The sequence below is a fragment of the Loxodonta africana genome, chromosome 22, assembly GCF_030014295.1.
Source record: "Loxodonta africana isolate mLoxAfr1 chromosome 22, mLoxAfr1.hap2, whole genome shotgun sequence".
NCBI lineage: Eukaryota > Metazoa > Chordata > Mammalia > Proboscidea > Elephantidae > Loxodonta > Loxodonta africana.
In genome coordinates, this window is record NC_087363.1 from 67294972 (window position 1) to 67311380 (window position 16409).

Sequence of the window (16409 nt, forward strand, 5' to 3'; positions counted from 1 at the left end):
AGTCTAATATCCTCATTTTACAAAAGCGGAAACCAAGGTTTAATGACTTATCCAAAATCACAAGGCTTGTTCATGGCAGAGGTAAGACTAGGCCAAGGTCTCTGAACCTCTATTCCAACATCACCATCTCAGCCTCCAAAATCAAGATATTAGAAAATTTCTATAGAATATACAAAAAACGACTCACAGTGGTATTCTTAGGAAATGATAAAGGTGGAGGGGAAAAATTCTTCTATTTTTCACTTCAGTACTACTTGAATCTTCTGCCTTGAGCATCTATCACATTAATAACGAAAATAATGGGGTTGTTGTTGTTAGGTGCTGTTGAGTCAGCTCCAACTCATAGTGACCTATATACAGCACAACGAAACACCACCAGGTCCTGGACCATCCTCACGATAGTTGATGTGCTTGAGTCCATTGTTGCAGCCACTATGTCAATCTACCTCATTGAGGGTCTCCTTCTTTTTGCTGACCCTTTGCTCTACAGAGTATGATGTCCTTCACCAAGGACTGGTCCCTCCTGACAACATGTTCAAAGTATGAGAGATGAAATCTTGCCATCCTCACTGCTAATAAGTATTCTGGTTGTGCTTCTTCCAAGACGGATTTGTTTGTTCTCCTGGCAACCCATGTTATATTCAATAATCTTCACCAACACCATAGTTCAAAGACATTGATTCTTCTTCAGACTTCCTTCTTCATTGTCTAGCTTTCATATGCATATGAGGCAATTGAAAACAAGCTGGCTTGGGTCAGACACGCTTTAGTCCTTAAAGTGATGACACCTTGCTTTTTAACATTTCCAACAGACCTTCTGCAGCAGAGTTGCCCAATGCATCATTTGATTTCTTTACTGCTGCTTCCATGGGCATTGACTGTGGATCCAAGTAAAATAAAATGCTTGACAACTTTGATCTTTTCTCCACTTATCATGATGTTGCTTACTGGCCCAGTTGTGAGGATTTTTGTTTTATGTTGAGGTATAATCCCTAATGAAGGCTATGGTCTTTGGTCTTCATTATTAAGCGCTTCAAGATCTCTTCACTTTCAGCAAGCAAGGTTGTGTCACCTGCATATCGCAAGTTGTTAATAAGTCTTCCTCCAAACCTCCTGTTACGTACTTCTTCATAAAGTCCAACCTCTCAGGTTATTTGCTCAGCATACAGACTAAATAAGTACAGTCAAGGGATACAACCCTGACCCACACATTTCCTGACCTTAAACCATGCAGTATGCCACTGCTATTCACAAGGTTTTTACTGGCTAATTTTTTTTTCAGAAGTAGACTGCCAGGTCATTCTTCCTAGTCTGTCTTACTCTGTAAGCTCAGCTGAAACCTGTCTGCTATGGCTGACCCTGCTGGTATGTGAATACCAGTGACAAGCCCCCATAGTATGACAAACTGACACATGAGCAGGGGAATAGGATTAGCTACATAATTAAAAAAAAAAAATTACAATATTCTGTGCATAGCAACCAAAACTGGACAAATACTTTCAGTTTTTATATTCATCTGCTTTTTTAAACTCAAGACATACTAACATTTGAGAAATCAAATTTTTCAAAAAGAAAATTTTCCATAAATGCAAAAGTACATTACTCCTTAACTACATACAAAGACATTTCGTAGATGATACCAAAATACTGCCAAAATCATTACAAATCTTTTATAATGCTCTCAAAAAAAACAAAAAAACCAAACCTGCTGCCGTTGAGTCAATTTCGACTCACAGCAACCCTATAGGACAGAGTAGGACTGCCCCATGGGGTTTCCAAGGAGTGGCTCATGGATTCGAGCTCCCAACCTTTTGCTTAACAGTTGTAGCTCGCCATAGCTCTTAACCACTGGGCCAATTATAAAGGCAAATATGTCATCTCTATTTTGTAAAGGCAAGGTACAAATGGATGATTCTATTGTGAAATGTATTCAAATGCTTGTCTTCTTTAAATCAAGGGCTCATTACAAGTCTTATACTCACTAGCTGGCTTATCATCCCTAGAAACTTTGTTTTGAGTTGGAAGACCCTGTATGATATGCCTTTCTCCTACTATTCACCAGACATAGCATAGGTTAGCTATTTTATAATTCCAATGAATTAAATTTTTAAAGTAGCTTATTTCAGTTTCATGGGATAGCTTGTGACTTTAGGTATCTTTCCCAACAAGTCGAATCTATAAAGCAGACTGATGTGCAAAGAAAGACAGAAAATAATGTTCAAATTAAGCAGTGGCTTTTATAGAGTACCCAAGGAGCCCTGGCAGTACAGTGGTTAAGAGCTACAGCTACTAACCAAAAGGTCGGCAGTTCAAATCCACCAGCCACTCCCTTGAAACCTTATGGGGCAGTTCTAGTCTGCTCTATAGCGTTGCTATGAGTCAGAATCGACTTGTCGAAGGGTTTTTTTTTTTTTTTTTTGACATCGTACCCAAAGGCATTTAAAGGAAAAGAAGCTTGCTTAGTTGGTTTTGTTAACAAAAAGGAAAACAGATGAAATGACACCAACTGCTTAAATGAAATCCCTATTCTTCTCAGCCCCCCTCAACCCTACTCTACTCCAAATTATTAAATACTTATGAGCTAGGCAATCTTCCTAGGCTCTCCACACAGATATAGCAGTTATGGGATAGGCCGTTAAATCCTGTAGTTCATGACATGACTGAGCTGAGCTCCCATTTTTTGTGTGCTACGTGTGTCAGAGAACTGTACTCCATAGGGTTTTCAAGGCGGTGACCTTTCAGAAGCAGATTACCAGACCTTACTTCCAAAGCATCTCTGGATGGGTCTGATCTGCCAACGTTTCGTTTAGTGGTCCCAGTGCTTTACCATGTGCACCACTCATGGGTGGCCATGAGTTTGAATAGATTTGAAGGCAACTAACGAAAACAACAAGGCTTGCTCTAACTGCAAAAGTCACCTGAGGAGGCAGGGCCAAGACGGAGGAATAGACAGATGCTTGCGGCGAGCCCTCTTACAACAAAGACCCAAGAAAACAAGCGAAACAATTATATTTATGACACACTAGGAGCCCTGAACATCAAAGACAAAGTTGGAAAACGGACTGAGCAGCAGGGGGAGGAAGAGACGGCTCAGAAGTGGAGAGAAGTTACCGGACCTGACATGCTGGGAGCCCTAAGGAACCATTCCCAGGAGCAGCTGCAGAGGGCTGGTACCAGCATTCAGCTGCAGTTTACTCAGGGAGAAGCAGCCAGCCTCACAGCCTACTCACACCTCCGGAACCAGAGAAAAGCGCTTTCAGCCAAAGCTAAGTACTTGTGTATATTTTACTGCACACCCCACCGCTGCCCTCCCCCCGCCCCCAAGCCAGCTTCAGCAGCTGTTGATTTACCTGGGCCTGAGAAAGGCCCTGTTGAGCACCTAGAGTCATCCTCCCAGCCTTGGAGAAGGAATACATTCGCAACTGGGGGAAAAGATAATTTGCCAGCTCCACTAACCTGGGAAGCCCAGGACAGAAGCGGCCCCTGTCCAAGCATACACGGTCTGTGGATTTTGAGTTCCTTTTCCCCCTGCATGGACCTGTGTGAGCCTATTTCAGGAGAATAGACCCTTGTTGGCAGACTACATTTGTTTCACCTGTGCGGTGGAGAGCTGGGTGTTTAATGTTTGACACCTCTTTGCCTATTAAACACGGTCCTCACCTACTCACATCAGGGGCCTAAGGACTGGTGGCTCCATTCAGGTCACCCAGCCACCTGCAACAGGGGTCCAAGGATAACTGGTACCTCCCAGTCCCTACAAACCAAAATTTTGGGTGCCCATGGTCCATCTGCAGAACCCACCCACCTGTATGCTCTAGGGAACTAGGATGTGCTTTCCTCAGAGACACTTGGGGGACGATTCTCAGCCCCTTGCCTTGTTCAGAGCGTGATCCCCTGCTGCAAGCAGATACTGGTACCTACACCAATCACCTCTGCCCCTCTAAGACTGTAGGACAGAGCCTGTACCACACACTTGATGATCAGCTACCTGGACACCTGAGCTGAATTCGTATAAGAAAAGTGAATGGACTCCTAGACTGATATACCTGATAACAGCTCTAGCCATTTGGTGACAGGACATCAGAGCTTCAAAGGTGAAAATAATCAAGCTAGCTCACTCAAGCAACCCATTTCGGCATATCAAAACAAAACAAACCAAGAAGCTAGGATACAGTAAGCAAACAAAATAAACGAATACAAGAACTTATACATGGCTCGGAGACAATAGGCAATATCAAATCACATAAAAAGACAGACCATGATCGCTTCAACAACCTCTCAAAACAAAGAATCAAAGGATCTTCTAGATGAACGTGCCTTCCTGGAATTACCAGATGCAGAATACAAAACATTAATATATAGAACCCTTCAAGACATCAGGAAGGAAATCAGGCAATATGCAGAACAAGCCAAGGAACACACAGATAAAGCAGCTGAAGAAATTGAAAAGGTTATTCAGGAACATAATCAAAAATTTACTAAGCTGGAAGAATCCACAGGCAGACAGCAATCAGAATTCATAATATTAACAATAAAATTACAGAATTAGACAACTCAACAGAAAGTCAGAGGAGCAGAACTGAGCAAGTGGAACGCAGAACTAGTGAACTTGAAGATAAAGCACTTGGCACCAATATATTTAGAGAAAAATCAGATAAAAGAATTTTTAAAAAATGAAGAAAACTTAAGAATCATGTGGGACTCTATCAAGAGAAATAACCTAACAGTGATTGGAGTACGAGAACAGGGAGGGATAACAGAAAATACAGGGAGAATTGTTGAAGATTTGCTGGCAGAAAACTTCCTTGATATCGTGAAAGATGAGAAGATATCTACACAAGACGCTGATCAAATGGCACATATGGCAGATTTTAAAAGAAAGTCACCAAGACATACTATAACCAAACTTGCCAAAACCAAAGATAAAGAGAGAATTTTAAAAGCAACTAGGGATAAACAAAAAGTCACCTACAAAGGACAGTCAATATGAATAAGCTCCGACGACTTGGCAGAAACCATGCAGGAAAGAAGGCAATGGAATGACTTATGTAAAGTATCGAAGGAAACGAATTGCCAGCCAAGAGTCATATACATAGCAAAACTGTCTGTCAAATATGAAGGTGGAATTAGGACATTTTCAGATAAACAGAAGTTTAGGGATTTCATAAAAACCAAACCAAAACTACAAGAATGCTAAAGGGAGTTCATTGATTAGAAAATCAATAATGTCAGGTATCAAACCAAGACTAGACACTGGAAAGAGCAATCACAGGTCAAGCCAGACAGGGAAATCACAAAACTGAATCAAGATTAAAAAACGCTCAAAACAGGGAAAACAGCGACGTTACGTAATAAAAGACAACACTGAAACAGTAAACAGGGACTAAAATGTAGTCATAGCTCTTCCATATGGAGAGGAAGACAAGGTGATACAAATAAATAAAAGTTAGGTTTAAATTTAGAAAAACAGGGGTAAATATTAAGGTAACCACAAAGGTGACAAACTATCCTTCACATTAAAATAAAATACAAGAAAAAAATGGACTCAGCAGAAACAAAATAAAAAACAACAAATAAGAGAAAAAGAAAACATACAAACTACTCAGCACAAAAAATTAAGCGGAAAAAAGGAAACTGTGAACAAACACAAAAACAGACATCAAAGTGACAGCACTAAATTCATCCCTATCCATAATTACGCTAAATGTAAGGAGACTAAATACACTAATAAAGAGACAGAGAGTGGTAGGATGGATAAAAATACATGATCCGTCTATATGCTGCCTACAAGTGACATACCTTAGATTTAGAGACACTAAAACTCAAAGGATGGAAAAAAATATATCAAGCAAACAACAATCGAAAAAGAGCAGGAGTTGCAATATTAATTTCTGACAAAATAGACATTAAGGTTAAATCCACCACAAAGGATAAGAAAGGACACTAATATAATCATTAAAGGGACAACACACCAGGAGGATATAACCATAATAAATATTTATGCACCCAATGACAGGACTGCAGGGTACAAAAAACAAACTCTAACAGCATTGAAAAGTGAGATAGACAGCTCCACAATTACAGTAGGAGACTTCAACACACCACTTTCGGTGAAGGACGGGACATCCAGAAAGAAGCTCAATAAAGACTCGGAAGATCTAAATGCCACAATCAACCAGCTTGACCTCGCAGACATATACAGAACACTCCACCCAACAGCAGTCAAGTATACTTTCTTTTCTAGTGCACATAGAACATTCTCTAGAATAGACCACATATTAGGTCACAAAGCAAGCCTTGGCAGAATTCAAAACACTGAAATATTACAAAGCATCTTCTCTGACCATAAGGCCATTAAAATAGAAATCAATAACAGGAAAAGCAGGGAAAAGAAATCAAACACCTGGAAACTGAACAATACTCTGCTCAGAAAAGACTGGATTATGGAAGACATTAAGGATGGAATACAGAAATTCATAGAATCCAATGAGAATGAAAACACTTCCTATCAGAACCTTTAGGACACAGCGAAAGCAGTGCTCAGAGGTCAATGTATACCAAAAAATGCACACATCCAAAAAGAAAGGGCCAAAATCAAAGAATTATCCCTACAATTTGAACAAACAGAAAGAGAGCAACAAAATAAACCCTCAGGCACCAGAAGAAAGCAAATAATAAAAATTAGAGCAGAACAAAATGAAATACAAAACAGAAAAACAATTCAAAATATTAACAAGACCAAAAGCTGTTCTTTGAAAAAAATTAACAAAATTGATAAACCATTGGATAAACTGACAAAAGAAAAACAGGAGAGGAAGCAAATATCCCGAATAAGAAATGAGATGGGCGATATTACAACAGACCCAACTGAAATGAAAAGAATCATATCAGATTACTATGCAAAATTGTACTCTAACAAATTTGAAAACTTAGAACAAATGGATGAATTCCTAGAAACACACTACCTACCTAAACTAACACAAACAGAGGTAGAACAACTAAATAGACCTATAATGAAAAAAGAGATTGAAAAGGTAATCAAAAACTCCCAACAAAAAAAAGCCCCAGCCCGAGGGCTTCACTGCAGAGCTCTACCAAACTTTCAGAGAAGAGTTAACACCGCTACTACTAAAGGTATTTCAGAGCATAGAAAAGGATGGAATACTCCCAAACTCATTCTCTGAAGCTAGCATATCCCTGATACCAAAACCATGTAAAAACACCACAAAAAAGAAAATTACAGACTTATATCCCTCATGAACTTATATGCAAAAATCCTCAACAAAATTCTAGCCAATAGAATTCAACAACAAATCAAAAAAAATAATTCACCATTACCAAGTGGGATTCATACCAGGGATGTAGGCATGGTTCAACATCAGAAAAACAATTAACGTAATCCATCATATAAATTAAACAAAGACAAAAATCACACAGTTTTATCAATTGATGCAGAAAAGGCATTTGACAAAGTTCAACACTCATTCATGATAAAAACTCTCAGTGAAATAGGAATAGAAGGAAAATTTCTCAACATAACAAAGTGCTTTATACAAAGCCAACAGCCAACATCATCCTTAATGGAGAGAGCCTGAAAGCATTCCCCTTGAGAAGAGGAACCAGACAAGGATGCCCTTTATCACCACTCTTATTCAACATTGTGCTGGAAGTCCTAGCTAGAGCAATTAGGCTAGATAAAGAAATAAAGGGCATCCAGATTGGCAAGGAAGAAGTCAAAGTATCTCTATTTGCAGATGACATGATCTTATACACAGAAAACCCTAAGGAATCCTCCAGAAAACTACTGAAACTAATAGAAGAGTTCAGCAGATTATCAGGATACAAGATAAACATACAAAAATCAGTTGGATTCCTCTACACCAACAAAAAGAACATCGAGGAGGAAATCACCAAATCAATACCATTTACAGTAGCCCCCAAGAAGACGAAATACTTAGGAATAAATCTTACCAGAGATATAAGGAAAACTACAAACACTACTGCAAGAAACCAAAAGAGACCTACGTAAGTAGAAAAACATACCTTGCTCATGGACTTAACATTGTAAAAATGTCTATTCTACCAAAAGCAATCTATATATACAATGCAATTTTGATCCAAATTCCAACAGCATTTTTTAATGAGATGGAGAAACAAATCAACAACTTCAAATGGAAAGGAAAGAGGCCCCAGATAAGTAAAGCATTATTGAAAAGAACAAAGTGAGAGTCCTCACTCTACCTGATTTTACAATCTATTATACTACCACAGTAGTTAAAACAGCCTGGTACTGGTACAACAACAGATACATAGACCAATGGAACAGAACTGAGAATCCAGAAATAAATCCACCCACATATGAGCAGCTGATATTTGACAAAGGCCCCAAAACAGTTAAATGGGGGAAAAGACAGTCTTTTTAACAAATGGTGCTGGCATAACTGGATATCCATCTGCAAAAAAATTAAACAAGACCCATACCTCACACCATGCACAAAAACTAACTCAAAATGGATCAAAGTCCTAAATATAAAATCTAAAACAATAAAGATCATGTTAGAAAAAAATAGGGACAACATTACGAGCCCTAGAAAAACATAACTAAAAATGCAGAAGAGAAACTAGATAACTGGGAGCTCCTAAGAATCGAACACCTATGCTCACCCAAAAACTTCACCAAAAGAGTAAAAAGATCACCTACAGACTAGACGAAAGTTTTTAGCTATGACATTTCCGATCAGCACCTAATCTCTAAAATCTACATGATACTGCAAAAACTCAACTGTAAAAAGACAAGTAATGCAATTAAAAAATGGGCAAAAGATATGAATAGGCACTTCGCTAAAGAAAACATTCAGGTAGCTAACAGATAGATGTGGAAATGCTCATGACCATTAGCCATTAGAGAAATGCAGATCAAAACTACAAGGAGACTCCATCTCACTCCAGCAAGGCTGGCATTAATCCAAAAAACACAAAATAATAAATGTTGGAGAGGTTGTAGAGAGACTGGAACACTTATACACTGCTGGTGGGAGTGTAAAATGGTACAACCACTTTGGAAATCGATTTGGAGCTTCCTTAAAAAGCTAGAAATAGAACTACTATACGATCCAGCAATCCCACTCCTTGGAATATATCCTAGAGAAATAAGAGCCTTTACACAAACAGATATATGCACACCCATGTTCACTGCAGCACCGTTTACAACAGCAAAAAGATGGAAGCAACCAAGGTGCCGATCAAAGGATGAATGGATAAATAAATTATGGTATATTCACACAATGAATACTACGCATTGATAAAGAACAGTGATGAATCTGTTAAACATTTCATAACATGGAGGAATCTGGACGGCATTACGCTGAGTGGAATTAGTAAGTTGCAAAAGGACAAATATTGTATAAGACCACTATTATAAGAACTCGAGAAATAGTTTAAACAGAGAAGGAAATATTCTTTGATGGTTACGAGAGCAGGGAGGGAGGGAGAGGGGTATTCACTAATTAGATAGTAGATAAGAACTATTTTAGGTGAAGGGAAAGACAACACACAGTACAGGAGAGATCAGGACAACTGGACTAAACCAAAAACAAAAAAGTTTCCTGAATAAACTGAACACTTCAAGGCCAGCGTAACAGGGGCAGGGGTTTGGGGACCATGGTTTCGGGGGACATCAAAGTCAATTGGCATAATAAAATCTATTAAGAAAACATCTGCATCCCACTTTGGAGAGTGGCGTCTGGGGTGTTAAATGCTAGCAAGTGGCCATCTAAGATGCATCCATTGGTCTCAACCTCCTGGACCAAAGGAGACGAAGAACACCAAAGCAAAAACCAAAAACCAAACCCACTGCCGTCAAGTCGATTCTGACTCATAGCGACCCTACAGGACAGAGTAGAACTGCCCCATAGAGTTTCCAAGGAGCACCTGGCGGATTTGAACTGCTGACCTTTAGGTTAGCAGCCGTAGCACTTAACCACTACGCCACCAGGGTTTCCCGAACACCAAAGACAGAAGGTTAATTATGAGCCCAAGAGACAGAAAGGGCCACATAAACCAGAGACTACATCAGCCTGAGACCAGAAAAACTAGATGGTGCCCAGCTACAACCGATGACTGTCCTGACAGGGAACACAACGGAGAACCCCTGAGGGAGCAGGAGAGCAGTGCGATGCAGACTCCAAATTCTTGTAAAAAGAGCAGACTTAATGGTCTGACTGAGACTAGAAGGACCCCAGAGATCATGGTCCCCAGACCTTCTGTTAGCCTAAGACAGGAACCATTCCCAAAGCCAACTCCTCAGACAGGGATTGGATTGGACAATGGGATAGAAAATGATACCGGTGAAGAATGAGCTTCTTGGATCAAGTAGACACATGAGAATATTTTGGCAGCTCCTGTCGGGAGGTGAGATGAGAGGGCATAGGGGGTCAGAAGCTGGCCGAATGGACAGGAAAAGAGAGAGTGGAGGGAAGGAGTATGCTGTCTCATTACGGGGAGAGCAATTAGGAGTATACAGTAAGGTGTATATAAATTTTTGTATGAGAGACTGTCTTGTTTTGTAAACTTTCACTTAAAGCACAATAACAACAAAAAAAAGTCATCTGAATTAACCTGGGTTTCAAATTATCATTTAAATAATTAAGGTTTTAACCATAGCAGCTCTTATCCCAAGCTGTTGCTCTACTCTAAGAGCAGGGATCCACAAACTTCAACCCACAGGCCAAATCCAAAAGTCTAAAAATTTAACTTTATTGGAACACAGCCATGCTCATTTGTTAAGCTATCTATTTTCCTATCATGACCTAACAGCAGAGGTGAGCAGTGATGAGAGACTGCATGTTCTGCAAAGCCTAAATATTTACTCTTTGGCCTTTCACAGAAAAAGTTGGCAGAGCAGCTCCTGATTAGACCAACTTTTCAAAGGTTATTTCATGAGAGACAAGGCTTACCTCTCTTTGATTAGTATCTCCCTCAGAGCTGCTCAAGGGATCTACTGACACATCATTTCACCTTACTTAAGGTGATGCGTTTAGCAAAGGAGAAACAAAAACTTCTCTGGCCACATTATGCCAGTCAGTTTAAAGTATATCTAATCAACTGCATGTTTTAAGCCAGAACACACTATCTGAACCATAAATCTAGTAAGACTCCTGCTTCTCTTTGTCCAAAGAAAGAAAACTGTTAACAGTATTCTGTAAGAAAATCCTTAATAACACAGGCTGACTGACACGCTTTACTTTTTTCCTCAATTCTGTAATTAGGTAATTAGAGAGTTATCTCCTGTGCATTTATTAAATCATGTTCTGACTCTGTGCTTTGTGCATATTTACTTTCTTTGGCCTGAAAGCTTTTCTCAACACCAGTAGTCATTTATCTAGTTCTATTCATCTACCCTTTGAGTTTTTGCTAAAACGTCAAGTCTTCTACAAAGATTTCAACTCAGAACAGGAGCTTCTTCCTCTGTAAACGTGTAAAACTTCGTACGTTAGTATAATTTTTTAAAAAGCACACCTGTCTCTTGATTCCAACTCTATGACATTCCGGAAAAGGCAAAACTACAGAGACAGTAAAAAGATCAGTGGTTGCCAGGGGCTCAAGGGGAGAGAGGGAGGGATGACTAAGTGCAGCACGAGGCATTTCTAGGGCAGTGTATGATGCTGTAATGGTGGACATATGACATCGTGCATTTGTCAAAAGTCATAAAACTGTAACACAAAGAGTGTGAGCTCTAATGTAAACTATGTTATTAACTGCCATCGAGTCGGCCTCTGACTTCTGGCAACCCCAGGCACATTGGAACAAAATGCTGACTGGTCTCACGCCATCCCCACTATCAGTTGCGGACAGGACTATTGTGATCCACAGGGTTTTCTCTGGCTGGTTTTTGTAAGTAGATTGCCAGGCTTTTCTTACTAGTCTTAGTCTGGAAGCACTGCTGAAACCTGTTCAGCATCATAGTAAACCGTGAGCCACTAATGACGGGCAGGTGGTGGCTGAGCTTGCAGTGCACTGGCCAGGAATCAAACCAATGGAACCCAGTCCAATGGAATCAAGGTGGCTCCTGCGTGGAAGGCAAGAATTCCACCACTAAGCCACCAATGTCCTCAGTGTAAACTATGGACTTTAGTTTGTAATAACGTATCAATACTGGCTCATCAATTGTAACAAAGGTACCACATGAATGCAAAATGTTAATAATAGGAGAAAGTGTGTGGGGGAGAGGGGGATATGGAAACTCTGTACTGTCTTCACAATTTCTCTGTAAACCTAAAACTGCCCTGAAAAACAAAGTCTATTAAACACACTCACATCTTCATAATTATACTGAACACCTCTCAAGAGTAGGGAAGGATCCATGTTATATTCACTTTAATAGCCAAGACACTAATAACAATAACTAATATTTATTGAGTGCTTTTATACCAGGCGCTGTGGTAGGTACTTCACAAGCATCTTAATTTAATCCTCATAATAATCATGCTCAAATGATGAACATGAAGTTTAGAAAGGGTCCTTAAAACTCTGCCCCAATTCTCTCCTACTCACTGTAAATCTCTTCCTAGTGGTCTCTCGACAATTAAGCCTTCAATAACCCTTCCAGTTGACTCATTCATTTCTAATATCTAACTGCTCGCTTGACACCTCCTTCCTCTAGGGTGAATATCTCAAAGACACTTTAAACTTAACATATCCAAAATCAACCCCTTCTAAGAAAACTCACCTGTTCCTATTACAGTGTTCCATAACTTGATGACACTATCAACCAACAAGCCAGAAACCACGGTATTATCTCAGACACCACTCTGTCTCTCATCTCCCACATCCAAGCTATCGATCTCGTCTTAAGTATTTTTTGAGTCTATACATTTCTTCTATTACTGTTACTTTAGTCCAAGATACCATAACTTTTTACCTGAATAAAAGCAAAAACCTTTGGCCTCCATTCTGAGCCCTCTCAAATTCACTTAAATACACTAGAGTCACAGTGATCTTTTAAAAATGCAAATCTTTTCATGTTGAAAATCTTTACACGACTTCGCATTTTATTAAAGACAAAACTCCTTAATACAAGATCCTGTGAAATTTGAACAAGGTCCTGGGGTGGCACAAATGGTTTGCACTTGACTACTAACCTAAAGGTTGGCATTTGAACCCACCATGGAAGAAAGGCCTGATAATCTGGTTCAAGAAAACCCTATAGAGCAGTTGTATTCTGTAACACATGGGGCCACCACGAATCAGAATCAACTTGATGGCAACAGGTTTGGTTTTGGTTAAGATTTGAACCCATGCCACCTCTCTAGCCTTATCTCACACCAGCTTCCCCCAAACCTGTCCACTCCAGTAACATGCACTCCCTCAAACCACTGGTCTTTCCACATCCTTATAAAATGTTGTGCTTGGAGTCTTCTCTTCCAAGTGTGCCAAGTTACTGCCTGTTCTTCAGATCCCAATTCCAATGTCACTTCCTCAGGGAATCTTCCCCCGACTAGGTCAATATCCTCTCCTACAACATGACACTTATCATAGTTGAAATTTTACATTATTTAAAATTTTACATTTATTTCTGTAATTTGATTGACTGTCTCATCCACTAGGCTACACTTTTTCCCACTATTGTACCCACAGCACACTGCACAGTGCCAGATACACAATAAGCACTCAATCAGTATCTAATGAAATACAAGAGGATAAGTGCCTTTCTCAAGGTCAGACAGCTAAAAGAACAGAAAAGCTGGTATTTGAAAGCACACTCTTTGCAGTGTGTTCTTACCACAAATCAGTACTGCTTCTAAAAATCTAGCATTAGGCCCAGAAAAATAAGAAGGGATCAAAGTTGCTAGCTGCTGTCAAGTCAGTTCCTACTCATGGCAGCCCCGTGTACAACAGAACATGTTGCCTGGTCCTGTGCCATCTTCAGGATTGTTCATATGCTCCAGTCCATGTTGTGGCCACTGTGTATTTTGACTGCCTTCCTACCTAGGGGCTTACCTTCCAGGCACTATATTGGACAATATTCTGTTGTGATCCATAAGGTTTTCACTGGTTAATTTTTGGAAGTACATCACCAGGCCTTTCTTTCTAGTCTGTCTTTTTAACTATTAAACTAACATTTATTGAGTGCTTTTATGCCAGACACCGTGGCAGGCATTTCATAAGCACCTTCCTTTAATATTCACAATAATCTTTCCAGTCTTAGTCTGGAAGCTCCAGTGAAACCTGTCCATCATGAGTGACCCTGCTGGTATTTGTCATACCAGAGCATCACAGTAACATGCAAGCCACCACAGTAAGACAAACTTTCAGATACATGGTAGAAGTTCTCAAAAAAAAAAAAAAACTGCTAAAATGAATGAGCATACAAATCAACCCACCAGGTATAACTAGGCTTCCTCAGAGAAAAGTATCCAGAGTTTAATCTAAACAATCAGCAACACATTCATTTATCTGGGACACAGCTGCCTTTCTTCCTGGTGCCCTTCCACCTGTATAAAAGATCCTTCATGAGCCACCTCTACCTATTACCAAGGCTTACTTCCCAGCCCTGTTCTTTACCCACTTTGTTTCAACTATACATAATTACTTGTGATCCTCCTAAGTAAGCCATCCTCTCTGTTTAACTCAGAATCCACCTATTTTTGCTTTGAGTGTCATTCTTTCTTTGCCAAACCAACTTCAAATGGTCCTGAAAACTTCAGTTATCTCCTACAGTTAGCCATCCGCGGTGACTGTCCCTCTACTGAGTAGCATGCTTTCACTCCATATATTTTATGGCAGAAGTTGTGCCTGTTTCTCATTCCTACCACCAATGGTTGACCGATAGTAAATGCTAGATGCTTGCTGGTTCAATTCCTGAATAAATTCTCACAGGACACATGGCTTGTTATGGCTCTGGAGATATTTGGGCTAGAAACGTAAATGTGGGATAGCAAAGGCTTTATGTCATAAGCAGAGATGTGTAGACTAGAGGAAGAAGCGAAGCATCTACTCAAATACCACCTGTTCTAGAAAACCTTCTGTAAAAGCTCCAACCGAGGGCGATCCCTCTTTTCCTACCCTATCTTGGGTATCTTTCCATTTTGACTGTAGTTAACCTGTGACAGGTTTTGGGCCGTCATCATTGCACCGATCTGTGCACGATCCCAGCACCCAGTGCCGTGGAGTCCATTCCGACTCACAGCGACCCTATAGGGCAGAGTAGAACTGCCCCATAGTTTCCAAGGAGCGCCTGGCGGATACGAACTGCCGACCCTTTGGTTGGCAGCCACAGCACTTCACCACTAGGCCACCAGGGTTTCCCCGGGCAGGATCCGTCCTCGGACAACGCTGACCGGGCTCCATCAGGAACGACCGCCTCCCAGCCCTCTCCGAGCATGCGCAGTGCAGGAACACCAGGGTTCCCGCTCCCCGGGGGCGCCCCGCTGCACCAAGGCGACCCTGAGGGAAGCCGCGGAAAGCAGGGGCGTCATTGCCAAGACGCCGCGCCCCGCTCGCAGCGCCGGAAGCACCCTGCGGCCGCCCCCAGCTGCCGAGCGGCTAACCCGCGGCGGGGCAGACCGGGGCTGCAGTCGCCCCCGGCCCCTCGGGCCGACCGGCTTCCCCGGGCCCCTCCGGCAGACCTCGTCTTCATCTCCCACACTCCACGCTCCCGGCCGCGAGTGTTCCTTCTCCCTTTCCCCCAGCGGCTCTCACCTCCGTTCCAGACTCAGCCCTGTGAAAGTCACTACACATCCCCCCGAAGGCTTAACTTTCCCGCCACCAGCGCCATTTATTGACTTCACGGCCCCACAGCCAGTGAGGCCGGACGTACAGCGAGCATGCGCACAACAGGGCTCGGGTGCCGTGCGCTCCAGGAACGAGCATGCGCAAGACACGTGCCCTCAGGTCCCGGGCGTTCCGCAGAGTGAGCTAACGACACTCACCCTCGTCCCGGGAGGTTCTTAAGAATAAGCATGCGCAGGACACCCACCGTCGGGCCGAGGCCCTCCAGAGAGCAAGCATGCGCACAACACACACCCTCGGCCCAGGGCGCTGGGGAACGAGTGTGCGCACGACACCCACGCTCGGCCCGAGAAGGAGGACATGCGCAGTAGGGTGCGTGGGCTGTTGCCCCGTTTTGTGCAGGTTGGCTGGAGTAGCCAGTCATCCCAGCTCTGGCTGGTTCTGGGGTTTCAAATATCCTGGTTCGTTCTTTTCAATTGCAAGCAGAAAACAGTTAGTAATTTTATTTTCTTTTTTGTCATAAACTGCAATTAGTTTTTATCTGATAAAACTAAAAGCATATATATATATATATATATATATATTTTGCTTTCAAAACTACAGGCCTGTTTGGGATGGAAAAGTTTTGGAAATACTGGTGACGGTTGCACAACAATGTGAATATGATTAATACTAAACTG

General features: G+C 41.3%; 1 protein-coding gene across 1 annotated transcript in view; it reads right to left on the minus strand.

Annotated features, from left to right (window-relative positions):
* Nucleotides 1-15969, minus strand: part of XRCC2 (X-ray repair cross complementing 2) — a 63109-nt gene extending 47140 nt beyond the window's left edge. Inside the window, exon 1 of the mRNA XM_010590091.3 lies at nucleotides 15700-15969. Coding sequence (XP_010588393.1) covers nucleotides 15700-15738 — 39 coding nt within the window. The 5' untranslated portion in view covers nucleotides 15739-15969. The remainder of the gene's footprint in view (nucleotides 1-15699) is intronic.
* Nucleotides 15970-16409: the final 440 nt, after the last annotated feature.